This window comes from Canis lupus, chromosome 23 (genome assembly GCF_011100685.1).
Source record: "Canis lupus familiaris isolate Mischka breed German Shepherd chromosome 23, alternate assembly UU_Cfam_GSD_1.0, whole genome shotgun sequence".
Lineage (NCBI taxonomy): Eukaryota > Metazoa > Chordata > Mammalia > Carnivora > Canidae > Canis > Canis lupus.
The window spans coordinates 35,240,183-35,266,054 of record NC_049244.1 but is presented as its reverse complement, the minus strand read 5'-3'; the positions used below and the strand labels follow the sequence as shown (position 1 = coordinate 35,266,054).

General features: G+C 37.5%; 1 protein-coding gene across 6 annotated transcripts in view; it reads left to right on the top strand.

The window, feature by feature from the left end:
* CEP70 (centrosomal protein 70) overlaps positions 1-25,872 on the top strand; it is an 84,267-nt gene that overhangs the window by 37,788 nt on the left and 20,607 nt on the right. For 3 of the 6 annotated variants that reach the window (XR_005377073.1, XM_038571015.1, XM_038571014.1), the window contains exons 10-15: positions 2,037-2,142; positions 15,645-15,815; positions 21,413-21,559; positions 21,737-21,905; positions 22,084-22,198; positions 23,262-23,341. Coding sequence is in view for 5 of the 6 variants with exons in the window: in XM_038571015.1 (XP_038426943.1) it covers positions 2,037-2,142; positions 15,645-15,815; positions 21,413-21,559; positions 21,737-21,905; positions 22,084-22,198; positions 23,262-23,341 (788 nt within the window). In the remaining variant the exon portion in view is untranslated. Of the gene's footprint in view, positions 1-2,036; positions 2,143-15,644; positions 15,816-21,412; positions 21,560-21,736; positions 21,906-22,083; positions 22,199-23,088; positions 23,342-25,872 lie in introns of those variants that run through there. The other 3 variants (XM_038571017.1, XM_038571016.1, XM_038571018.1) reach the window with 3 other exon arrangements.

Below are 25,872 nucleotides of genomic sequence, written 5' to 3'. Positions count from 1 at the left end.
ATTGATAAGTTAAACATTTTCACCTTAGGGAGAGTTTAACATTTAAATTCAGATATATCTGTTTACTTGTATTCCCATTAGAGAATATACTGGCTTTTCTATGTCCTGCTTGTATTGTATTGAACATAGATAATATGTTCCTGGTACTACCTTTGGCAAAACTGTAAAGTATATGAAATTGGTAAATAGGTGGGAAGTCAAGTGGAAAATGGATTGTGAGGTCTTCATATCTATTGGATGAGAGAGACTGACTTTTTACCTAAAATGAATTCCACTTATTAATATTATTTTTGGCATATACTCACCAGAGAGCAGAAAAAAGCAATTGAGTGAAGATCAAGGACAGTACTTATGACTGGAGTAGATAATTGTAGGGTAATAGTAAGAGATGAGGTAAGAAAGGAGTCAGGAGGAATATTGGGTTGTGACTACTGGCATTGAGCTGTTCAAATGCTAACCTACAGTGATTAGATTTAGTTAACAGAGCAGTGGGAAGCCATTGTTTTTTTGGTTTTTTGGTTTTTTAAGATTTATTTGAGAGACTGAGAGAGACAAAAGACAGAGGACTAACTAGGGGAGGGGCAAAAGAAGAGGGAGAGAAGCAAACTCCCAGCTGAGTGCAGAGCCCTGGGCGGGGCGGGGGGGGGGGGGGGGCTCAATCTCAAGATGCTGAGATCAAGACCTGAGCCATAACCAAGTCCAACACTTAAGCAATTGAGCCACCCAGGTGCCCCACCATTGATTGCTTTTTTAGTAGGCAAATGACATGATGGAATATTGCTTTTCTTTTTCTTTTTCTTCTTCTTTTTCTTTCTTTTCCTTTTCCTTTTCCTTTTCCTTTTCCTTTTCCTTTTCCTTTTTCTTTCTTTTTTACTTTCTTTTCTTTCTTCTCCATGCCCCAGTGTGGAGCTCAACTCAGGGCTTGGACTCATAACCCTGAGATAAGACTTGAGCTGAGATCAAGAGTTCAAAGCTCAACTGACTGAGCCACCCAAGTACCCTGGAATATTGCTGTTCTATTTTAGAAACAGCAGGTCAAGCTCATTAATGAGTCATAGAATGATTTAATGGATCAGAGTTGCTCAGGAAACTGATAGGCATACTTAAATTTAATGTGATTAATTTGAAGTGGGATTTAATAAGAGACTACTTTTTTCTAAAGGCATGATAGGTAGGGGGAGGAATGTTAAGTACAGCTTGACTTAAAAGATATTTGGAGAAGGAAAATGGTTTGCTACCAGGTAGAAACACTCATACATAGGTTTCTAGTCAAAGAAGCTTTCTCAGTTTTCCGGTAGCCACCTTAAACAGTGGTCTCTTGGGTTTCCATGCCCTGTTGACTGGCCCAGGCATCACTGTATTTGTTCTTTGACACAAATGGAATATGAAGAGGGAAGGACCATACCGTCTAGTTCTTGCTACTACTGTGCCCAAATTGCCCTGCCTCTTTGTTCCCTTTTCTTATAGCCTCCAAGCCCAGAGCACCTTGGAAGTTACTTTCATCACTTGCTGTACTTCTTTCCTATTTTTCTTTTTTACAAGTGTTGGGGAGTTGTTAGAACTTTCTTCTTCAGTCTGATCCCTTTTGTTTTCAGCGATTTCTAATCTGTGGTCTATTGAGGGGACATTCTTGTTTTCCAGTGATAATATGGCTTACAAAATTAAATTTAAAAAATTTATATGTAAAATGACATAAAGCTGTTGGAGGGTTAGGGGTGCCTGGGTGGCTCAGTCGGTTAAGTGTCTGACTCTTAATTTCGGCTTGAGTCATAATCTTGGGTCATGGGATCGAGTCCTGCATTGCCTCTCTGCTCATCGAGGAGTCTGCTTGAGATTCTCTGCACTACCTCTCCCTCTACCTATTTCCCTACCCCACCCCCAGCTTGTATGCATGCATGTACTCTCTCACATAAATAAATCTTAAAAAATTGATTTAAAGATGTTGGAGGGTAGATGAATCATTGGCTCAGTTTGTTGTCTTAATCTAGTGTCTAGAAAAGTATTTTGTATTATCTTGATTTTTTTTTCCTCTTTAGATTACAGGATCTTATCAGTCAAAAAAAGGCAGAGGACCCAGAGAAACCAGATGAACCCAACAGAGATAACCAGCAGCAGGCCCTAATTGACCAGAGATACTTTCAGGTATTGAACAGCTGACAAAGAGACTGGTATCTGTAGTGAACCTTGATTTCTTTCTTTCTTTCTTTTTTTTTTTTTTAAGTTTTTATTTAATTCCAGTTAGTTAACATACAGTATAAGTTTAAGGTATACAATATATTGATTCAACACTCCCACGCAATCAGTACCCAGTGCTCATCACAATAAGTGCACTCCTTAATCCCCATCACCTATTTCACCTATCCTTCTGCCAACATCCATTCTGATAAACATCGATTTGTTCTCTATAGTTTTTTCCCTTTGCTTGTTTTCTTTTTCTTTAATTTTAAAAAATTTTACATTTTTAAGTAATCTCTACACCCAGGATGGGGCTTGAATTTTGCAATCCCAAAATCAAGAGCCACATGCTCCACTGACTGAGCCAGCCAGGTGCCCCTGTTTTTGTTTCTTTTTTTTTTTTTTTAATTTATTTTTTATTGCTGTTCAATTTACTAACATACAGAATAACCCCCAGTGCCCGTCACCCATTCACTCCCACCCCCCGCCCTCCTCCCCTTCTACCACCCCCTGTTCGTTTCCCAGAGTTAGCAGTCTTTACGTTCTGTCTCCCTTTCTGATATTTCCCACACATATCTTCTCCCTTCCCTTATATTCCCTTTCACTATTATTTATATTCCCCAAATGAATGAGAACATATAATGTTTGTCCTTCTCCGACTGACTTACTTCACTCAGCATAATACCCTCCAGTTCCATCCACGTTGAAGCAAATGGTGGGTATTTGTCATTTCTAATAGCTGAGTAATATTCCATTGTATACATAAACCACATCTTCTTTATCCATTCATCTTTCGTTGGACACCGAGGCTCCTTCCACAGTTTGGCTATCGTGGCCATTGCTGCTATAAACATCGGGGTGCAGGTGTCCTGGCGTTTCATTGCATTTGTATCTTTGGGGTAAATCCCCAACAGTGCAATTGCTGGGTCGTAGGGCAGGTCTATTTTTAACTCTTTGAGGAACCTCCACACAGTTTTCCAGAGTGGCTGCACCAGTTCACATTCCCAACAGTGTAAGAGGGTTCCCTTTTCTCCGCATCCTCTCCAACATTTGTTGTTTCCTGCCTTGTTAATTTGCCCCATTCTCACTGGTGTGAGGTGGTATCTCATTGTGGTTTTGATTTGTATTTCCCTGATGGCAAGTGATGCAGAGCATTTTCTCATATGCATGTTGGCCATGTCTATGTCTTCCTCTGTGAGATTTCTCTTCATTTCTCTTCTTTTGCCCATTTCATGATTGGATTGTTTGTTTCTTTGGTGTTGAGTTTATTAAGTTCTTTATAGATCTTGGAAACTAGCCCTTTATCTGATATGTCATTTGCAAATATCTTCTCCCATTCTGTAGGTTGTCTTTTAGTTTTGTTGACGGTATCCTTTGCTGTGCAAAAGCTTCTTATCTTAATGAAGTCCCAATAGTTCATTTTTGCTTTTTTTTCTTTTGCCTTTGTGGACGTATCTTGCAAGAAGTTACTGTGGCCGAGTTCAAAAAGGGTGTTGCCTGTGTTCTTCTCTAGGATTTTGATGGAATCTTGTCTCACATTTAGATCTTTCATCCATTTTGAGTTTATCTTTGTGTATGGTGCAAGAGAGTGGTCTAGTTTCATTCTTCTGCATGTGGATGTCCAATTTTCCCAGCACCATTTATTGAAGAGACTGTCTTTCTTCCAATGGATAGTCTTTCCTCCTTTATCGAATATTAGTTGACCATAAAGTTCAAGGTCCACTTCTGGGTTCTCTATTCTGTTACATTGATCTATGTGTCTGTTTTTGTGCCAGTACCACACTGTCTTGATGACCACAGCTTTGTAGTACAACCTGAAATCTGGCATTGTGATGCCCCCAGATATGGTTTTCTTTTTTAAAATTCCCCTGGCTATTCAGGGTCTTTTCTGATTCCACACAAATCTTAAAATTTGTTCTAACTCTCTGAAGAAAGTCCATGGTATTTTGATAGGGATTGCATTAAATGTGTATATTGCCCTGGGTAACATTGACATTTTCACAGTATTAATTCTGCCAATCCATGAGCATGGAATATTTTTCCATCTCTTTGTGTCTTCCTCAATTTCTTTCAGAAGTGTTCTATAGTTTTGAGGGTATAGATCCTTTACATCTTTGGTTAGGTTTATTCTTAGGTATCTTATGCTTTTGGGTGCAATTGTAAATGGGATTGACTCCTTAATTTCTCTTTCTTCAGTCTCATTGTTAGTGTATAGAAATGCCACTGATTTCTGGGCATTGATTTTGTATCCTGCCACACTACCAAATTGCTGTATGAGTTCTAGCAATCTTGGGGTGGAGACTTTTGGGTTTTCTATGTAGAGTATTATGTCATCGGCAAAGAGGGAGAGTTTGACTTCTTCTTTGCCAATTTGAATGCCTTTAATGTCTTTTTGTTGTCTGATTGCTGAGGCTAGGACTTCCAGTACTATGTTGAATAGCAGTGGTGAGAGTGGACATCCCTGTCTTGTTCCTGATCTTAGGGGAAAGGCTCCCAGTGCTTCCCCATTGAGAATGATATTTGCTGTGGGCTTTTCGTAGATGGCTTTTAAGATGTCGAGGAATGTTCCCTCTATCCCTACACTCTGAAGAGTTTTGATCAGAAATGGATGCTGTATTTTGTCAAATGCTTTCTCTGCATCTAATGAGAGGATCATATGGTTCTTGGTTTTTCTCTTGCTGATATGATGAATCACATTGATTGTTTTACGGGTGTTGAACCAGCCTTGTGTCCCAGGGATAAATCCTACTTGGTCATGGTGAATAATTTTCTTAATGTACTGTTGGATCCTATTGGCCAGTATCTTGTTGAGAATTTTTGCATCCATGTTCATCAGGGATATTGGTCTGTAATTCTCCTTTTTGGTGGGGTCTTTGTCTGGTTTTGGAATTAAGGTGATGCTGGCCTCATAGAACGAATTTGGAAGTACTCCATCTCTTTCTATCTTTCCAAACAGCTTTAGGAGAATAGGTATGGTTTCTTCTTTAAACGTTTGATAAAATTCCCCTGGGAAGCCATCTGGCCCTGGCCTCTTGTGTCTTGGGAGGTTTTCGATGACTGCTTCAATTTCCTCCCTGGTTATTGGCCTGTTCAGGTTTTCTATTTCTTCCTGTTCCAGTTTTGGTAGTTTGTGGCTTTCCAGGAATGCGTCCATTTCTTCTAGATTGCCTAATTTATTGGTGTATAACTGTTCATAATATGTTTTTAAAATCGTTTGTATTTCCTTGGTGTTGGTAGTGATCTCTCCTTTCTCATTCATGATTTTATTAATTTGAGTCTTCTTTCTCTTCTTTTTAATAAGGCTGGCTAATGGTTTATCTATCTTATTAATTCTTTCAAAGAACCAACTCCTGGTTCTGTTGATCTGTTCCACAATTCTTCTGGTCTCGATTTCGTTGAGTTCTGCTCGAATCTTTATTAACTCCCTTCTTCTCTTGGGTGTAGGATCTATTTGCTGTTTCTTCTCTAGCTCCTTTATGTGTAAGGTTAGCTTTTGTATTTGAGTTCTTTCCAGTTTTTGAATGGATGCTTGTATTGCGATGTATTTCCCCCTTAGGACTGCTTTTGCTGCATCCCAAAGATTTTGAACGGTTGTATCTTCATTCTCATTAGTTTCCATGAATCTTTTTAATTCTTCCTTAATTTCCTGGTTGACCCTTTCATCTTTTAGCAGGATGGTCCTTAACCTCCACGTGTTTGAGGTCCTTCCAAACTTCTTGTTGTGATTTAGTTCTAATTTCAAGGCATTATGAACTGAGAATATGCAGGGGACGATCCCAATCTTTTGGTATCGGTTCAGACCCAATTTGTGACCCAATATGTGGTCTATTCTGGAGAAAGTTCCATGTGCACTTGAGAAGAATGTGTATTCAGTTGAGTTTGGATGTAAAGTTCTGTAGATATCTGTGAAATCCATCTGGTCCAGTGTATCATTTAAAGCTCTCGTTTCTTTGGAGATGTTGTGCTTAGAAGACCTATCGAGTATAGAAAGAGCTAGATTGAAGTCACCAAGTATAAGTGTATTATTATCTAAGTATTTCTTCACTTTGGTTAATAATTGATTTATATATTTGGCAGCTCCCACATTCGGGGCATATATATTGAGGATTGTTAAGTCCTCTTGTTGAATAGATCCTTTAAGTATGATATAGTGTCCCTCTTCATCTCTCACTACAGTCTTCGGGGTAAATTTTAGTTTATCTGATATAAGGATGACTACCCCTGCTTTCTTTTGAGGACCATTCGAATGGTAAATGGTTCTCCAACCTTTTATTTTCAGGCTGTAGGTGTCCTTCTGTCTAAAATGAGTCTTGCAGACAGCAAATAGATGGGTCCTGCTTTTTTATCCAGTCTGAAACCCTGCGCCTTTTGATGGGGTCATTAAGCCTGTTCACATTCAGAGTTACTATTGAGAGATATGAGTTTAGTGTCATCATGATATCTATTCAGTCCTTGTTTTTGTGGAATGTTCCACTGAACTTCTTCTTAAAGGGGAATTTTAAGAGTCCCCCTTAAAATTTCTTGCAGAGCTGGTTTGGAGGTCACATATTCTTTTAGTTGCTGCCGGTCTTGGAAGCTCTTTATCTCTCCTTCCATTTTGAATGAGAGCCTTGCTGGATAAAGTATTCTTGGTTGCATGTTCTTCTCATTTAGGACCCTGAATATATCCTGCCAGCCCTTTCTGGCCTGCCAGGTCTCTGTGGAGAGGTCTGCTGTTACCCTAATACTCCTCCCCATAAAAGTCAGGGATTTCTTGTCTCTTGCTGCTTTAAGGATCTTCTCTTTATCTTTGGAATTTGCAGGCTTCACTATTAAATGTCGAGGTGTTGAACGGTTTTTATTGATTTTAGGGGGGGATCTCTCTATTTCCTGGATCTGAATGCCTGTTTCCCTTCCCAGATTAGGAAAGTTTTCAGCTAGAATTTGTTCAAATACATATTCTGGCCCTTTGTCCCGAAACTTTCAGCGCCCTCGGGAACACCAATTAAACGTATGTTTTTCTTCCTCAGGCTGTCGTTTATTTCCCTTAATCTATCTTCATGGTCTTTTAATTGTTTGTCTCTTTTTTCCTCAGTTTCCCTCTTTGCTATCAACTTGTCTTCTATGTCACTCACTCATTCTTCCACCTCGCTAACCCTTGTCGTTAGGACTTCTAGTTTGGATTGCATCTCATTCAATTGATTTTTAATTTCTGCCTGATTAGCTCTAAATTCTGCAGTCATGAAGTCTCTTGAGTCCTTTATGCTTTTTTCTAGAGCCACCAGTAGCTGTATAATAGTGCTTCTGAATTGGCTTTCTGATATTGAATTGTAATCCAGATTTTGTAACTCTGTGGGAGAGAGGACTGTTTCTGATTCTTTCTTTTGAGGTGAGGTTTTCCTTCTAGTCATTTTGCTCAGTGCAGAGTGGCCAAAAGCAAGTTGTATTGGGAAAAGGAGAAAAAGAGAGGAGAGAAAGAAGGAAAGAAAAGAGAAAGAGAAAAAAAAGGAAGAAAAAAACGAAAAAAAAAAGAAGAAAAAGAGAAAGAAAAAGAAAGAAAGGAGAAAAAAGGGGGGTGGGGGAAGGAAACAAATCAAAAAGCAAAACAAAACAAAAAAAAGAACCACAGGGGAGTATCTTCTGATTCTGTGTACTTTAAGTCCCTTGAAGTCCCTTGGCTTCTCCTGGAAGTTGTCCTTCTAGCTGGTCTTCTGGGGGAGGGGCCTGTTGTGCAGATTTTCAGGTGTTAGCAGTTGGGGGAGCTGCTGTGCCCCTGCCTGGTGCAGGGCTCAGTGGGGGTTGTTTACCCCGTGAGGCCCCAGGAGCAACAGCCCTAGTGGCGGGGCCAGCTCTGCAGCCCTGGATTCAGCTCCAGCAGGAACTCCGGAGGTCTCCGTCTGCAGGGCCTGGAGGCTCCAGGGCGGGGCCGCTGATCTGCTCAGCTCGGGGCAGGAGTGTCCTTGCGGTCCTGGGCCCTTCGGGCCTCTGCCTGTCCCGGGGGGGGGCGGGGGAGGCCGGATCCTGGGCTGTGTCCCGGCGCCCTGTGCTCCGGAGCCTGCGCTGTTGGATTCGCGCTCCTGGGCCGCGCAGCCCCCTCCACGGAGCCGCCGCCCGAGCGCCCCCCCCCCCCCCCCCCGCCCAGCTGCTCCTGGAACCGCGCAGCCCCCTCCGCACGGAGCCTCTTCCTCTGCCCGAGCCCCTCCAAGCTGCTCCCGGGGCCGCGCAGCCCCCTCGGCGGAGCCGCCGCCCGAGCCCCTCCAGCTGCTCCGGGTCAGTCGTGCGCGCTGCAGCCTTAGGGAGCTCGGCGCACTCTCCTGGGCACGCAGTTGCTCTGTTACTGTCCCAGGGAACCCGAGGGCATCCCCGCCCTCCTGGGTCCTGCTCCACCTCCCTGGGAGCCCCTTTCCGCCAGGGAAGGTTGGTGCAGCTCCTGCTTCTCCGGGTCGGGGCTCTCCTGTCCTGGGGACACTCGCCCCGGCCTCAGCCCGGCTCCTCGTGGGGCCCCTCCCCCTTGGATGCCGTTGTTTCTTTATTTCTTTTTTCCCGTCTTCCTACCTTGATAGAAGCGCAAACTCTTCTCACTGTAGCACTCCAGGTGTTCTCTCTTTAATTCTCAGGCCGAATTCATAGATTTTCAGGATAATTTGCAGGTTTTCTAGGTAATTTGGTGGAGACAGGTGATTTGGGGACCCTACTCTTCCGCCATCTTGCCCCTCCTCCCTGTTTTTGTTTCTTAAATTCCACATGTGAGTGAAAGAAATCATGTGGTGTTCCTCTTTCTCTGACTGACTTATTTCACTTAGCATAATACTTTCTAGCTCCATTCATGTCATTGCAATTGGCAAAATTTCATTCTTTTTATGGTTGAGTAATACTCCATTGTGTGTGTGTGTGTGTGTGTGTGTGTGTATACATATATACATACATACACACCTACACATCTTCTTTATCCATTCAATTGATGGGCACACAGGCTGTTTCCATAATTTGGATATTGTAGGTAATGCTGCTATAAACATCTGGTTGCGTGTATCCCTTTGAATGAGTATTTTTGTATTCTTTGGGTTACTATGTAGTAGTACAATCATTAGATCCTAGGGTGGTTCTGTTTTTAACTTTTTGAGAGACCTCCATACTATTTTCCAGAGTGGCTGTACCAATTTGCATTCCCACCAACAGTGCAGGAGGGTTTTTTTTCCCTCCATATCTCACCTACATATTTTGTTTCTTGTGTTGTTGATTTTAACCATTCTGACAGGTGTGAGTTGATATCTTGTAGTTTTGATTTGCATTTCCCTGATGGTAAGTGATGTTGAGCATCTTTTCATGGGTCTATGCTAGCCATCTGTATGTCTTCTTGGAAAAAACATCTATTCATGCCTTCTGCCCCCCTCCTCTCCTTTTATTTATTTTTTTTAAAGGAAGGCAGACTGTCATTTGCAGGGTCTCACTTGGATGTGGTCTAGAGTCTTGAAAGCTTGACTGTTGAACATTCTCCTACAAATGGACCTTGAGAACTTGTTTGGAGGTTCTAGTAGGGAAGCACAGCTACTTGTATACCCTTAACTGAAGAACAGCCCTCCTCTATTGGGGAAGGTTGTCCTCTTTGACTGAACCTACAGCTTTGAGAGGGATGCACATAGAGTGAGGGAGGAGGGGACACTTGTCTAGCCAGCCAGATCAGTAGAGTCAACCCTGGTGATCAGTGGGGTGATAGATATTAGAGCCAGTTGCCCCCATACCCTGCCCATTTTAAATTAAGTTGGTTTTTGGGTGTTGTGTTGTATAAGGTCTTTATATATTTTGGACATGTCCCTTTATCGGATATGTCATTTGCAAATATCTTCTCCCATTCTGTAGGTTGCCTCCTAGTTTTGTTGATTATTTCCTTCATTGTGCAGAAGCTTTTTATTTTGATGTAGTAGTCCCAATAGTTTATTTTTGCTTTAGTTTTCCTTGCCTCAGGAGACATATCTAGGAAAAAGTTGCTATAGCTGATGTCAAAGAAGTTACTGCCTGTGTTGTCTTCTAGGATTTTTATCGTTTCAGGTCTCATATTTAGATCTTTAATCCATTTTAAATTTATTTTTGTGTGTGGCATAAAAAAGTCTTCCAGTTTTATTCTTCTGCATGTTGCTGTCCATTTTTCCCAGCACCAGTTGTTAAAGAGAACTTTTTCCTATTGGATATTTAGAGGGAAAATACGTCAACATAATAAAGGCCATATATGAAAAACCCACAGCTAATACCGTAGATGGGGGAAAACTGAGAGGTGTTCTTCCAGTCAGGAATAAGACAGGGATGTCCACTCTTACCACTTTTATTTAACATAGTACTAGAAGTCCTAGCCACAGTAGTCAGACAACAAAAATAAAAAAAGGCATCCAAATCAGCAAGGGTCATTTCTCTTTTCTTTTTGATAAGCCTGGCTAGAGATTTACCAATTTTGATCTTTTCAAAGAACCAACTTCTGGTTTCATTGACCTGTGCTATTGTTTTTTTAGTTTCTATATCATGTATTTCTTCTCTAATCTTTGTTATTTCCTTCCTTCTGCTGGCTTTAGGCTACATTTGTTCTTTTTCTGTCTCCTTTACATGTAAAGTTAGGTTGTTTGAGTTTTTCTTGCTTCTTGAGGTAAGCCTGTATTGTTGTATACCTCCCTCTTAGAATCACTTTTGCTGCATCCCAAAGGTTTTGGACCATTGGGTTTTCATTTTCATTTATTTCCATGTATTTTAAAAAATTTCTTCTTTTATTATGGTTGACCTATTCATTGTTTAGTAGCATTTTGTTTAACCTCCATGTGTTTGTGCTTTCCAGATTTTTTCTTGTGGTTGACTTTTGTTTCATAATATTGTGGTCAGAAAGGGTGCATGTTTTTTTTTTTTTTTCAGATTTTATTTATTTATTTATGAGAGATACAGAGAGAGAGAGAGAGGCAGAGACACAGGCAGAGGGAGAAGCAGGCTCCATGCAGGGAGCCTGGCATGGGACTCAATCCCAGGATCATGACCTGAGTCAAAGGCAGATACTCAACCACTGAGCCACCCAGGGATCCCCTGAAAAGGTGCATGTTATGATTTCAGTCTTTTTGTTTTTGTTGAGGCCTGTCTTGTGACCTAAAATATATGATCTATTCTGGAGAATGTTCATGTGCACTTGAAAAGAATGGGTATTCTGCTGTTTTGGGGTAGAATGTTTTGAATAGATCTGTTAAGTCCATCTGGTCCAGTGTATCATTCAGAGCCTTTCTTTTCTTATTTTCTGTTTAGGTGATCTGTCCACTGGAGTGTTCAAATACTCTACTATATTGTATTTGAACCTTGGTTTCCATCTCGGTTTAATAAATTATCAGGTGGTAGAAAAGTATAAGGAATATTTGTATTTGTGTGTGCTTATCCTGTCTTACCAGGACATATCTTCTTGGCTAAAAACATTACAGGTAGCTTTACTTAGAATTTGTCTTAGTTTTTGAAAGACTTTGGCTTAATTCAAAGCAGGGTAGTAAAAAGCAGTAAGATTTTTAAGATTTTGGGGCCCTTGAGTGGCTCAATCCATTAAGCATCTGCCTTTGGCCCAGATCAAGCCCCCAAGTCAGGCTCTCTGCTCATTGGGGAGTCTGCTTCTCCCGGCTCCTTCTGCCCCTCCCCCCTGCTCGTGCATTCTCTCTCAAATAAATAAAATATTAAAAAAATTTTTTTTAAGATTTTATAATCCTTTTTCCTATTCTCTTCCCTTAAATTCTCTTTTATTGTTTGTATTGTTGTTGTCGTTGGTATAATTATTATTGTTGCTTTTATTATTATATATGTAAATCTATTTTCTTAGGATCCTTACATGGTTTTGTTTTTATTTAGATATTTAGTCCATCTGAACCTTAATTTTCTATGTGGCGTCATGTAGAGATCTAACCTAACTGGTTTTATAGGCCATTCATTGAATAGATGAGTGATTAAGCCTGTATATTTACTGATTGAACTAGGTTTATGCTCATATTTTATTGGACCCACACAGGGTTTTTTAAACTTTGAATTAATTACTAATATTTTAAAAATTAAGATATTTTATTTAAGTTCTTATTTCTATTTAAGTTCTTATTTAAGTTCTTTTTAAAAGCCAGAATCTGGCAACAAATTCCTGCCTAGTCATTATCAGGACAGAATTATGCCTTTCCCCTGTCATATATGGGCATGTGTTCTTCAATTAGCTACAGGCCCTGGCCATCCTTGCTTTACTCAGTTATGGATGGTCTTATCTTGCTTCTAGAGGCATTTGAGTTTGCGTTTCTCATAGACCATTGTTTCTCTACTTCATTGTAACGAAACCTCTATCGTATCCACTCACATGCATAGGTGTGTTTCTAGACTCTCTAATCTGTTTCATTTTTACACTATTTCCATTATCTTTTAATTTCTGTAATTTTATAGTAGGTTTTGATACCTTTTAGGGTAAGAATCTTGTCATTGTTCTTTTAAAAATTTTCCTTTGCTATATTTTTAGCACATTTATTCTTCTGGATGAACAATTTGTCAAATTCAAAAATAGATCCTATTGAGATGAACTATAATTGGATTAACTTTTTAGATTAATATTTGGAAAGGTGATACTTTTATAGTTTTGAATCATCTCATTCAGAAATATGTCTCTAATTTTATGTGGGCCTTACTTGATAGCCTTGAATAAAGTCTTATACATTTTTAAATTTAGCTTTTGAGTATTTTTTGTTAGGTTTACTTCCTAAGTGTTTTATAACTTTTATTGCTATTGAAAATGGCATCCTTTTTTCCCCATTACATTTTCTAATTGATTGTTGCTGCTGCTTCATAAATCTGAGTTGATTTTATTTCCAGGCACTTTTCTGAAAACTGATTTTTTTTGTTTTGATAACTCTTGTACCCAGCATATAACTGAATTTTTTAAATTTCCTTTTGTTTCTTAGATTCAGTTTGAGAGGCTTTGTCCTTTAACAGAGGGATTAAACCATTCATGGATACTGAGACCAACTCATATATCTGCTTTTATTCCTGACATCTTTCTGTTTTCTGTATATGGTTTTTGGTTCCATTCTTTTCTTTTCCTTACATTTGCTAAGTTGAGATTTGTCTTTTTTCTCTTCAAGTACTTAGGACATTTGTCATCTTAATTCTTTTCTATTTGTCTAATGATTACTCTTAAGATACAGTTTTTATCCATAGCAAGAATTTATCAGGTATCTACAAACTGTTTCTGAATAAGGTCTATTTTTGAGGTTTTAAAAAAATTCCCATCTCTCTGGTAATTGTCATTTTACTGTTTCATCATTGTTAATATATACTTTTCTGCAATCATCTGATTGTGGTCAAGTCATAAGAATGTGCTCTGCTGTCAGTAATAATCCTGTGGAGGGGAATTAATTTTTCCATTAAAATGTACTTAAATACAAGAGAAGAAAATGTAATACTCTCTTGAAACTCTCAAATGAAATACTCTCTTGAACTAAAAACAAAACAAAACAAAAGCACCTCAGTGAACATCTGAAGTCTTAGTACCAGGAAACCTATGAGTTTATAGCTTGAAGTATGAGTAGGGACAAAGATTTGAGATCAAAAGAGTATCTTGTTCTTATACTTATATAGCTATTTATTATATGCTCTGGGCTTGATGGTGGTAAATAAGAAAATGGCTTTACTCTTCTTTGTTTTATTTATTTTTTATTTATTTTTATTTTTTAAAGATTTTATTTTTTTATTCATGACAGACACAGAGAGAAAGAGAGAGGCAGAGACACAGGCAGAGGGAGAAGCAGGCTCCATGCAGGGAGCCTGACGTGGGACTTGATCCCGGGTCTCCAGGATCACACTCCGGGCCGAAGGTTGTGCTAAACCACTGAGCCACCAGGGCTGCCCTCTTCTTTGTTTTAAACTTGCTGTTTTGGGTCTTCCCTTCCTTTCCTTGGATGATATGTAAGGTAGAACTCATACCTTTTGGCAGAGTGCTATAGTCACATATTAAGATATTTAAAATTCACTCAGGCATTAATGATGTTAGGGAATTACTGTTAAATTTCTTTTTTTTTTTTTAAGATTTTATTTATTCATGAGAGACACAGAGAGAGAGAGGCAGAGACATAGGCAGAGGGAGAAGCAGGCTCCCCTTAGGGAGCCTGATGTGGGACTCAATCCCCAGACTCTGGGATCACACCCTGAACCAAAAGGCAGACGCTCAACTGCTGAGCCACCCAGGTGTCCCATGTTAAATTTCTTCTGTATGATAATGGTTTTAGGATTTAAACAGGAGAATGTGCCTACTTCTAAGAGAAACATACTTACCCTTAAGTATTTGAGGGTAAAGTTTTATCATGTCTGTATTTTCTTTAGGAGGTTCAGCTAAGTGAGCAAATATAAGATAGTGTTAACAATTGTTGAATCTAGGTAGTGATTATGTGGGTATTTATGATGGTTCATTTTATGTATCAACTTGACTGGACCATAGGTTTCCCAGATATTTGGTCAATTTTATTCTGAATATGTCTGTGAGGATGTTTATGGATTGAGATTAACATTTGATTTTGCAGACTGGGTAAAGCAGATTGCCTTCCCTAATGTGAATGAGTCTCATTCAGTCATTTGAAGGCCTGACTAAAACAAAAAGGCTGAATAAAAGGGAGTTCCCCTTGCGTGACTACCTTTGAGCTGGGACATCAGTTTTTTTCCTGCCTTCAAACTTGAACTGTCTCTTCCTGGGTCTCAGGCCTGTGAGCATTCAGACTAGAACTACTCCATTGGCTCTCTTGGATCTCCAGCTCGCCTAATGCAGAAATTGGGACTTACCAGCTTCCATAATTATGTGAGCCAATTCCTTATAATAAATCATTTTAGATATATACATATACATTGTTTCTGTTTCTCTGTAGAACCTTGATAATACAGATTTTGGTACTGAGAATGGTTGTAGAGGAACAGCATTTTAAGGATTAGTTCTCTGCATTGGGTTTGGGGTTTCCAAAATTGGCATGATGTTTACAGGATTTCTCTATAGAATGTGTTGGACTTTAGTATTCATTGTCCTCACTTTGAACTTTAACTGAGGTTACGAAACAACAGGATATGCTCCCTTTAAACATCTGATTTAACTTAAATATAAGGAGATAGAATTAGAGAAATGTGAGATTCTAGCTAAGAATGTATTGATGATTCTTTTTCCCTGTGTAGATTATAATAGGGCATTCATAACTTACTTTAAAGTCTAAATCATTTGAAAATGCATTTAGCTTTTCTGTGAAGACTGTGGTTCTGATTAGAACTTATATGTTTAATTATGTTGATGAAACTGCTATACTTCCAAAACATTACATGTGTCATTCCTGTTAAAGAACTTCTTAATGCCTAAAAATAATTCTGAAAATGATGATATATTGACATAGAAAGCACTCCTTTAACCTAAATCATTTTGGATAGGACTGTGATAAACATTTCAACTAAAAGCATGGTCTTTTTTTTTTTTTTTTAAGGTTCTGAGTAGCATCAATTCAATTGTTCATAATCCAAGAGCTCCAGTAATAATTTATAAACAGAGCAAAGGAGGAACCCAACATTTTAATAAAGATTTTGTTCGAGATTGTGGATTTGAGCATCTTATTCCTATAGTAGAAATGTGGGCAGATCAACTGACTTCTCTAAAGGTAAGGGGTTGAATATTTTTTACATGCTTTGAAAATCTCTTGGATTCTCTGCGCTTTTTGTTTTTGTTTTTGTTTTTGTTTTTTTCCTCTGGGCTTTATTAAAGGACTAGGCTTCATTTTTTTTGTGTGTTTGTTTGTTTTAGCTGTAAAGCTTACCTTATTTATTTTTTTAAATTTATTTATTTTTTTATTTATGATAGTCACAGAGAGAGAGAGAGAGAGAGAGAGGCAGAGACATAGGCAGAGGGAGAAGCAGGCCCCATGCACCGGGAGCCCGACGTGGGATTCGATCCCGGGTCTCCAGGATCGCACCCTGGGCCAAAGGCAGGCGCCAAACCGCTGCGCCACCCAGGGATCCCAAGCTTACCTTATTTAAAACTTGAATTTAAAACTTGTTACTTACCATATTGGTTTTAAGTACTACCTATTTGATGTTGTCATTACTATAAGCTTTGCCTCCTGTAAAGTTTTGCTAAAGACTTTTAGACCTGTTGCCATGTTGAAAATCTGGAGTGGATCTATTTTGCACTTCTAGGTCCTTTCCTGTTCTACCTTCATCTTACTCTTTTTGGTATTTCCATGCTGCAGATTTTCCTGGCCTTTTACTCCTCTTGAGATACAATGTTTTATCCTTCATTCCACTTTAATTGGGGATTTTTTCCTCTTCATATTTTAAATCATTTTCCTTCTCTCAAAACTGTCCACATCTCCATAACTGTTTTATAGAACAGTTAGTAGTTCAATAACAGCCAATACTACTTTTACTTATCATGTCTATCCATGGAAGATAAACATTTCTTTGCTTTCTAGAGTTATTTTGCATTCTTTATCATGTATCTTCAGGTTTTTCAGTTTTTGTTGAGTAGTTCACTGAAAGGTGAATTGCTAAAGTCATTAATATTTAGTTTCTATTCCCTTCTTCAATCTTTAGATCTTTCTTTCTTTTCTTTTTTTTTTTTTTTTTTTTTTTTTTTTTTTTGAGTGGGGACAGAAGGGGCAGAGAGAGAGAAAATCCTAAACAGGCTCACAACCCTGAGATCATGACCTGAGCTGAAATCAAGAGTCAGACACTAACTGAGCTGCTGAGGCATCCCTGATCTTTAGATTTTTCAATAATATATATAGCACTACCTCTGTTCATGATTCAGTAACAGTATTTGTCAACGGAACCCTTGTTGCATGAAGTATAAATGATACAGAAGATATGAGTAAGAATGTATAAGTTCTATGAGTTTTATCTTTTTTTTCTCGGATATATCCCAAGGAATCTCCTGATACATAATGTGTGCTTAATATTTGTCAAAAGAATGAAGTAGAATAACAAATTCCAAGACAGCAAAATGACGATGATGATACTGAATTTAAAAAAATTAATGAAAACATACTGGTAATTGATGAAAGAGTCTTCGTGTTCAGGCTAATTTCTCTTTCCCTTTTTATATAGGGATCAGATAGAGCTATAAAATAGAAAACATTTTAATTGAGTGATAGTGTTGTTGTCTTAATATACCTATCTTATAGGCCTGAGTCTCTCCAGTTTATATCTTAGTAGATGTTAATTATGTAAATATGGTTAATTATGTAAACCCAGTCATTGCTTGTCAGAGGGTTCTCCCAGTAATAGGAAACAGTGCTAACCCCACTTAAAAAAAGATTTATTGAGGGGACACCTGGGTGGCTCAGTGGTTGAGTGTCTGCCTTTGGCTCAGGGCGTGATCCCAGGTGCAGAAACTGAGTTCTGCATCGGGCTCCCTGTGAGGAGCCTGCTTCTCTGTGTATGTCTCTGCCTCTCTCTGTGTCACTTATGAATAAATAAATAAAACCTTTTTAAAAAAAGATTTATTGGGGCTCCTGGATGACTCAGTTGGTTAAGTATCTGCCTTTGGCTCAGGCCATGATCCTGGAGTCCTAGGATAGAGCCCATGTCAGGCTCCCTGCTCAACGGGGAGTCTGTTTCTCTCTCTGCCCCTCCCCCTCCCCCTACTCCTCTCTCTCTCTCTCTCTCTCTCTCTCTCTGTCTCTCTCACTCTCTCAAATAAATAAGATATTTTTTTAAAAAAAGATTTATTTATTTGAGAGAGAGCAAATAAGCCAATTGTGGGAGGGGCAGAAGAAGAGAATCCTCAAGCAGGATTACATAATTAACCATGGTTTACAAAATTAACATTTACTAAGATATAAACTGGAGAGACTCAGGCCTATAAGATAGGTATATTAAGACAACACTATCACTCAATTCTCTCAATCCCTGCTGAGGAGGGAGCCCAATGTGGGGTGCTCTGTCCTATGACCCATAAGATCATGACCTGAAGGGATCCCTGGGTGGCGCAGCGGTTTGGCGCCTGCCTTTGGCCCAGGGCGCGATCCTGGAGACCCGGGATCGAATCCCACATCGGGCTCCCAGTGCACCTAACTGACTGAGCCAACCAGATGCTCCACTGTGCTAACCCCACTTTAATTCCTCGCAAGGAAGATGGGCTAGAACATGCCCTAGCCTTTCCAAGAGAAGGTAAAAGACTAGAAGAGAAAGGAGACAAAGGAAGAATCACATAAATGGATAGTTACTGATGATTTACTATGTTCAAGGCATTGGGGAGGTAGTCAGAAAAGATGAACACTGGGTGCCTGGGTGGCTCAGTCAGTTAATGTCCAACTCCTGATTTGGCTCAGGTCATGATCTCACAGTTGTGGAATAGAGCCCCTCATCAGGCTCTGTGCTCAGCACAGAGTCTGCTTCAGAGTCTATCTCCTTCCCCCTCTGCTTCTCCCCCTGCTCATGCTCACTCTCTCTCTCAAATCTTTAAAGAAAAAAAGATGAACACAAGATTCAGACTAATTGGAGAGACAAGACTTTCTAAAAAATGCAAAATAAAATTTAACATTCATGATATCATTAAAAGAAATGAATGCCATAAAAGCAGCCCATGAAAGGAGATGCCTAGGTTGCTCAGTCAGTTAAGCATCTGCCATTGGCTCAGGTCATGATCCTGGGGTCTTGGGATAAAGCCCCACATCAGGCTCCCTGCTCAGTGAGGAGTCTGCTTCTCCTATTCCCTTTGTCTCTCCCCCTACTTGTACTCTCTGTCTCCCAAATAAGTAAATAAAATCTTAAAAAAAAAAAAAATAGCCCGTGATGAAGTGCCAAGTGAATGGGGTAGATGACTTGTGCTCCAGAATCTGGAAGGGGAAGAACCCCAAGATAAGCTTGACGGTGGTGGTGAGTTCTTGCTACTGTATAGTTTTTCCACTAGAAGGAGACAAGGAGAGTAAATGTTGTAATTAGAATGTTCTGAGGACCTCGGAGAGGAATTTAGTGGCCCTGCCACTGAAGTAATTCATGGATGTTAGGCAATGGTTCAGATATTTAACTATTACTGTGGAATCAGGATCCAAATTGAGAAACTGCCTAAGTTCTATATGGCCTCATATGAAAGATTTTCTATATTGTAGTAGCCCTCGAGGTTGGGACAGCCATCTTCCTAGATTAGTTTTTTTCTCAGGTTAGATTTGGCTTAAAAAAAAGAAGGCTGGGAAAGGCATGAAGGAGCTGTCTGCTTTCTTCCTTCTGTCTTTTCTACCCACCTTTCCAGGAAAGTTGAACTAGAGACTGTTGCTTTCCCAACCCAGTATGCTGCTGTACCCTGTGGCTTTCTCATTCCCCAGGGATCCAGGGGCCTGCTGTACAGAGACAGGACGTTGATTGTACATCTACATCCCCACAGCTGAGCAATGTGGAGAACATAGGAGACCCTCTTTTAGATTTTTCAGGGCTTGGTGGACTATGCTACAACCATCCTGTCACTGCCAAGTAGACCAGAACAGCTCTTTTTTCTTAACTGTATAATACTTTATTCCCAAGCAAAACTTATATTTGGGTGCTTTTTACTGAAGACCATTTCTTTATAATCGCAGCTTGTAGATGGAGCATTGGTTAATGAAGGTTTTTATGCTGCAACTTCCTGACTTCTTTTTCAAATTCCAGTGGCACTTATTGTTTAAAACATTCATTTGATACTGATGTATTGCCTTGAATTTCTGAAATACCAAACTGAATTGCTTCCTTACCAAATAAGAGGCTACAGATATCAGTATGTGAAGCCTGGGCATTCACTGGAGAATGTTAAATAAGTGGAGGACTAAAATAAGGAAAAGAACTTCCTGTACTTCTTTATGTATTTTAGGGTTGTACTAGTACAGTAACCACTAGCCATATGTAGCTTTTATTACTTAAAATGTGCTAGTCTCAACTGAGATATGCTGTAAGTTTAAAATACATACTAGATTTAGAACCATATAGAAAAAAATAATTAAAATATTGATTATGTATTAAAAAGATGATATTTGGATATGGTGGATTAAACCAAATATATGATTAAAGTTAATGTTGCCTGTTTCTTTTTGTTTTAACTGTGGCTATTCAACAATTTAAAATTACTGTGACTTAGAGTGCTACTGTAATAGTGATGTAATGGGACAGATGGTAGCTATACTTGTGATGAACATAGCATAATGTATAAACTTGTCAGATCACTAGGTCATACACCTGAAACTAATGTAACATTGTGTGTCAACCATCCTCATATTTAAAAAAAAAAAAAAGTAAATACAATTACTCTTTTTTTTTCTTTTTTTTTTTCGATTACTCTTTATATTACATTTCTTTTGGACAGCAGTGTTCTAAAGGGCCAAGCACTGTGCCGTGCATATAGTAGATGCTTGGGAAATGTTTATCAATTGACCAGTCTTAGAGTTTTAATCTTCCATTAGCTTTTGTCCTTTGTGCAAATCTTAAAATAGATTAGGACAACCTGTCTTGACCAAGAGAATTAAGTAGGCTGTCATGAAGATTAAGTAGAGTTAATTTAATTTAGAATCTTATAAATTAATTATTTTTTCAAATTAAAAAGCTACCTAGAAATAAATGCTACAATGGATGAATATTGAAAACATTATCCTAAGTGAAGGAAAGCCAGTCAAAAAAGGCCACTTATTGTATAATTCTACTTCATGTGAAATGCCCAGAATAGGCAAATCCATAGAAATAGAAATTATGTTAATAGTGACCCAGGGTCTGGGGATAGAAAAGAATGGGGAATGGCAGTGAATGAGTATGGGATTTCTTTTGGGGGTGATAAAAATGCTCTGAAATTAAAGAATAGTGATAGTTGCACACCTCTGTAAAATGATTAAAATTACTGAATTGTACCCTTGTAAGGAATGAATTTTATATGAATTATATCTCCATAATTCTGTTATAAAATTGTTTAAGGCTAAAATATGAAGGATGAATTTGTTTTTTATATATCAGTAGTTTAAAAATAACTACTTAAATAACATATACTACTAATAAATAACATCATTACTTTAAACATCCAGATTTGAGATAACCAATATTATCATTGTTTTTTCTAAGCCCTATATTTACCTGGAGAACACACATTTAACAGACTTTTTCTAAACTAGTAATGGTATTTTTTTAAAAAGTACTGATGATGGTTTATATATATTAAACTTGCCTGGACAATTATATTATATTGACATTATTATGGAGTCTTTTTAAAAATCAATAATACCATGTTGTTTCTTTTGTTATAAAGGATTTGTATAAGTCCTTGAAAATACTATCTACAGAACTGGTGCCTTGGCATAACTTAAAAAGGCATGATGAAAATGAAGGTATTAGAGTTGAAGATCTGTTGTTTATAGTAGATACCATGTTAGAAGAAGTTGAAAATAAGGAAAAGGTAATGTTTAATACTTATGTAAATGTTCATATTTTAATGTAATCTTATCTTAAAAATTGATAGTGATACAGATAATGATATTTGTTCTATTAAGATTCTATTTCTCTTTTTAAAGTTTTCATTAAAGTTTTAGGATTATTTTAACATGTTAACTGTTTATCCCTCTCTCTTGGACAGGACAGCAATATGCCAAACTTAAAAACTTTGCAAGCTATTGTGTCTCACTTCCAAAAGTTATTTGATGTGCCTTCTTTAAATGGAGTCTATCCTCGAATGAATGAAGTTTATACTAGGCTTGGAGAAATGAACAATGCTGTGAGAAACCTCCAAGAACTCTTAGAATTAGGTGATAACTCTTTATTCTTTCTGGCCCCCATTTAAGAATTATTCCTAATAAATCAACAAAAAGTAGGTTAAAAAATAGAAAGTAAAAATTTGAGGATAACAGAAGCATAGGGTATTTGATTTAATTTTATGATGTTGAAAATTCTCTTTTAAGATATCCTTTTATTTCTCTCTTTCAGATAGTTCATCCTCATTGTGTGTGTTAGTGAACACAGTTGGAAAATTGTGTAGGGTGATTAATGAGAACATGAATGAACAGGTTATGCAGGTATTGGGACCTGAAGACCTCCAAAGGTATTTATTTTAAAAAGTTTGCCAAAAAAAAAAAAAAAAAAGTTTGCAAAGTATCATCCAGAATGCTTGGAGTGGTGAAATTAAAGACTTTTCAAAGCTTCATAAGTTATTTACCTTTCCTGTTTGGGATAGCTTTTTAAATAACTTGACAATATAAAATAATCTCACACCTTATCAATGGAGAGAATGCCATGCATTTTCAAGATAAAAATAGATTGTAGGGCCTATAAGTTTACATAGGGTGGGTCAGAACTCAAGCATTATTGCTATAAGCCTGTTCCCAAGGAAAATTATACGTGGAGAAATTCACACCTTGTTAGCAACTTCATGTTAGTGTTCAGACTATATAAACAAGTCCTATTTTTAGTACACTACCATAGGTCACTTAACAATTGCTAATAGTATGTTTATTATTTGATTAGAAGATAAATGTTAAAGATTTTTTTTAAAGCTTGTCAACTCTAAAAACATTCTTTTGAAATATGGAAACATTATAGATATACTTAAAGCAACTCTTCCACCTCCACCCTCCACCCTCAATTTTATACGCAACATAGGGGAAGAGGAGCACATAACATATACCACCTATTCATATATTCTGCAAGTTTTCTACAAAGATCCTTACCTAATCTGACACATGAATTTTCTGATACTTGATGCTTTTAAAAGGAACATATATTTGTCTTTTTTCCCTTCCCACATTTAGATGACTGATACTTATTCTTAATGTTTCATAGAATATGGGATATAAAAAACAATTTTTAGAAAATGTTAAAAAGCAAGGTCTCTTAAAAATTCTCAAGTTAAGTGGAAAGCTTTCACATTAGGAGTGTTACATTAATTTGGAACACATATTTAGACTGATAATAAGTTTTTTTTTTTTTTTTTAGAAAAGTGGTATTAGATGAACAAAGACTTCAAAAAGGAAGGATTGCAGTAAATGATTATTAAATTTATATTGAAATTAGCAGGAAATTTTCCATTTTGAAAATGTTTTATTTCAATCAGATACAAGAACCTTAAGTTGGAAATTCAGTGTAAACTGTGCATTTTTTTTTAAAAGCATTATCAACAAATTGGAAGAACATGAGGAATTTTTCCCAGCATTTCAGGCATTTACTAATGATCTACTTGAAATCTTAGGTAAGATTATTGTTGATAGTGGTTAAATTTCAAGTTTTAAGAAGTCAGGGGGTTTGAGGGGTGAGTGTTCCATAGTCACTTTATTAGTACTTTTACCTATAGTGTTTTGGTAGAAGTGTCTAAAAACCACTAACAGTTCTGGAAACACACTCCTGACTTAAAATTAGAGTTGGTTGAGGTTGGTGTGCAAAACAGAGAAGCACATATCCTTAAAATGAGAAATGACATTACTCTGGCTAGGCCCAGTTTAACCCTGACTCTGTCATGCCTAATGAGAAATCTTCATAGAATTTATGATCTTGAAGGTATTTAGTTTTTTAGGGTTTTTTTTCCTCCCTTTTTTTTTTTTTTTTTTTAACAGCTTACCTACTGTGGGTTTTTTTTAAATATACAAATTAAATTTCTTTCTCGGGTGATAAGTAATGTAAAGTGAATATCTGTAGAAAGAAAGATAAATTCATAAATCTGTATAAGGGAAGAGATTTATTTGTATTCTTGGCCAGATTGAGGGTTTTGTTATTAGTATTATCTCTTAAAGGGAAAAAAAAATCTAATTTCCTTCGGAATCAGGCAAAATAGAGACCCAAGGCTCTTATTTTAAGTATGATTATATATGGCTATAAAAGTAACTTATCTTACTTTAAAAACACTTTTTAAGGTGATTTATTCACCGATGAATTTTTTTTTTCTATATAGTTCATTTGAAAGAATTTGTTTTAAAAGAATGCCTCTTTGACATAGGAAATTAAATTAGAAAAGGAGGGGAGCCTGGCTGGCTCAGTGGGGTATAGCATGAAACTCATGATCTTGGGGTTGTGAGTTCAAGCTCCACATTGGGAAGAGAGCTTACATTTAAAAATAATAATAAAATTAGAAGAGGAGGTAAGATTTAGTAGAAGATAAGGGACTAAGTAAATTAAAATTTGGTAAGAAGATAGATGAATAAATGAAATGTAAAGAAGCATCTGACTGGAATATCTAGCCTGGTAAACATAAAGGATGTTTTGTGGCAAGTTTTGTGTATGCTATGGAAGCAAGGGAGACAGTGACTGAATGTACCTTTAGTCATGCTCATATGTTTGAAAGATATCATAGCAAGGAAAAATGTAATTTGAAAAGTTACAGAAGAGACCTGAAATTGTAGAAATGTATTGCCTTGTATCCTAAAGACAATAAAATCAGTTTCATAGAATAATAAGATTTTACTTGCTTTGGGGTAGCAGTTAAATAGGGAAGTTCTCATCATTAATAAATATTTTAATAGGTGTGCAGGTAACACTTATTTAGAATCCTTCTATAGAAACATCCGGATATTATGACACTCAGCTTGGTTCATACAGCATCATTTACTCCTAGAAGCCATGTCTCTCTGCAGATGAATTCTGTATTTATGTCACAGTTTAAATTCTGGAGTTACAAATGACACTTAACATTGGAAAGTGAAATCTGTTTGTCAAGCATAACTATTTTTATTATTACTAGATGTCATTTTAAGCATCTAGAACTACAGTGTTGTATTGAATACCAGAAGTGGAGAAGGACTTTATTTTGTAAGTGGTGTGATTAGCAGAGATTATTCTCAAATCAGCCAAAAATCTTCTCTGCAGGGTTCGTTTATAAGGCAGATATCGAATTTTTTAGAAAACAGGTATGATTTCAGAATGGGGTTCAGGGAATAACTTGATCTCCTCATGATATAAGGTGTGAATCAAATTCTCTGTTGTAGATTTGCTTATATTTTTTTCTGATATCTTGACAATTTGTAAGTGGATCTAGACAAGTATTCTGACTGAAGTCAGGAGCTTAAATAGCATAGGCTATATGTTTAAGTTAAAGGAAAAGCAACCAAAATTCAGCTAAACATGGAGGAAGAAAGGTGAAATCTAAGGAAGCATGTTTTATATAAAGGAAAATTAGTTTCTAAACAGTGGCCTAGCAGAATAATATAGAAAAAAGTGGTAAGAATCTAAAGAAAGTGCCACTGGGGCTTGTAAGGCTGAGCCTAGATAATGAGAAAAAAGGACCTTGCTTTTCCAGTGGTCAAGAGCTTTCAGTAAATTTAACAGGGTGGTTGGAAGAAGACAGTTTTAGAAAGAGAAATCAAATTCACAAAGAATCTGGCAGAGAAGAATATGAACTAGTTTATCTGGTAAGCTGGACCAGGCTAAGCTCTACAACACATTGCATCTGAGATTTGTACTTTGAGAAGCCTCACACTTTTTATTAGGTAGATATGTTTTACCCTAAAAATGATCCTACTATAGTATTGAGAAATTTTTCCAATAGAACTAAGAGAGAGAACTATGTTCATGAGAAGAAATCATTAAGTGCTCAGATGGGGACCCAGAGGAGAGACAGCTTTTACCTAGGATTTCACCATGTAGACTCACCCATGTAATTATATAGATTTAAAGAGGTAATAACATATCATGATGTGGCCTGTAGAATCTCTTAATAAGAGCACACTGCTGATGAGATTAATATCAGAGTCAGAGGATACTTGTAGGTATATGGTAGCTTTACGAACAGAT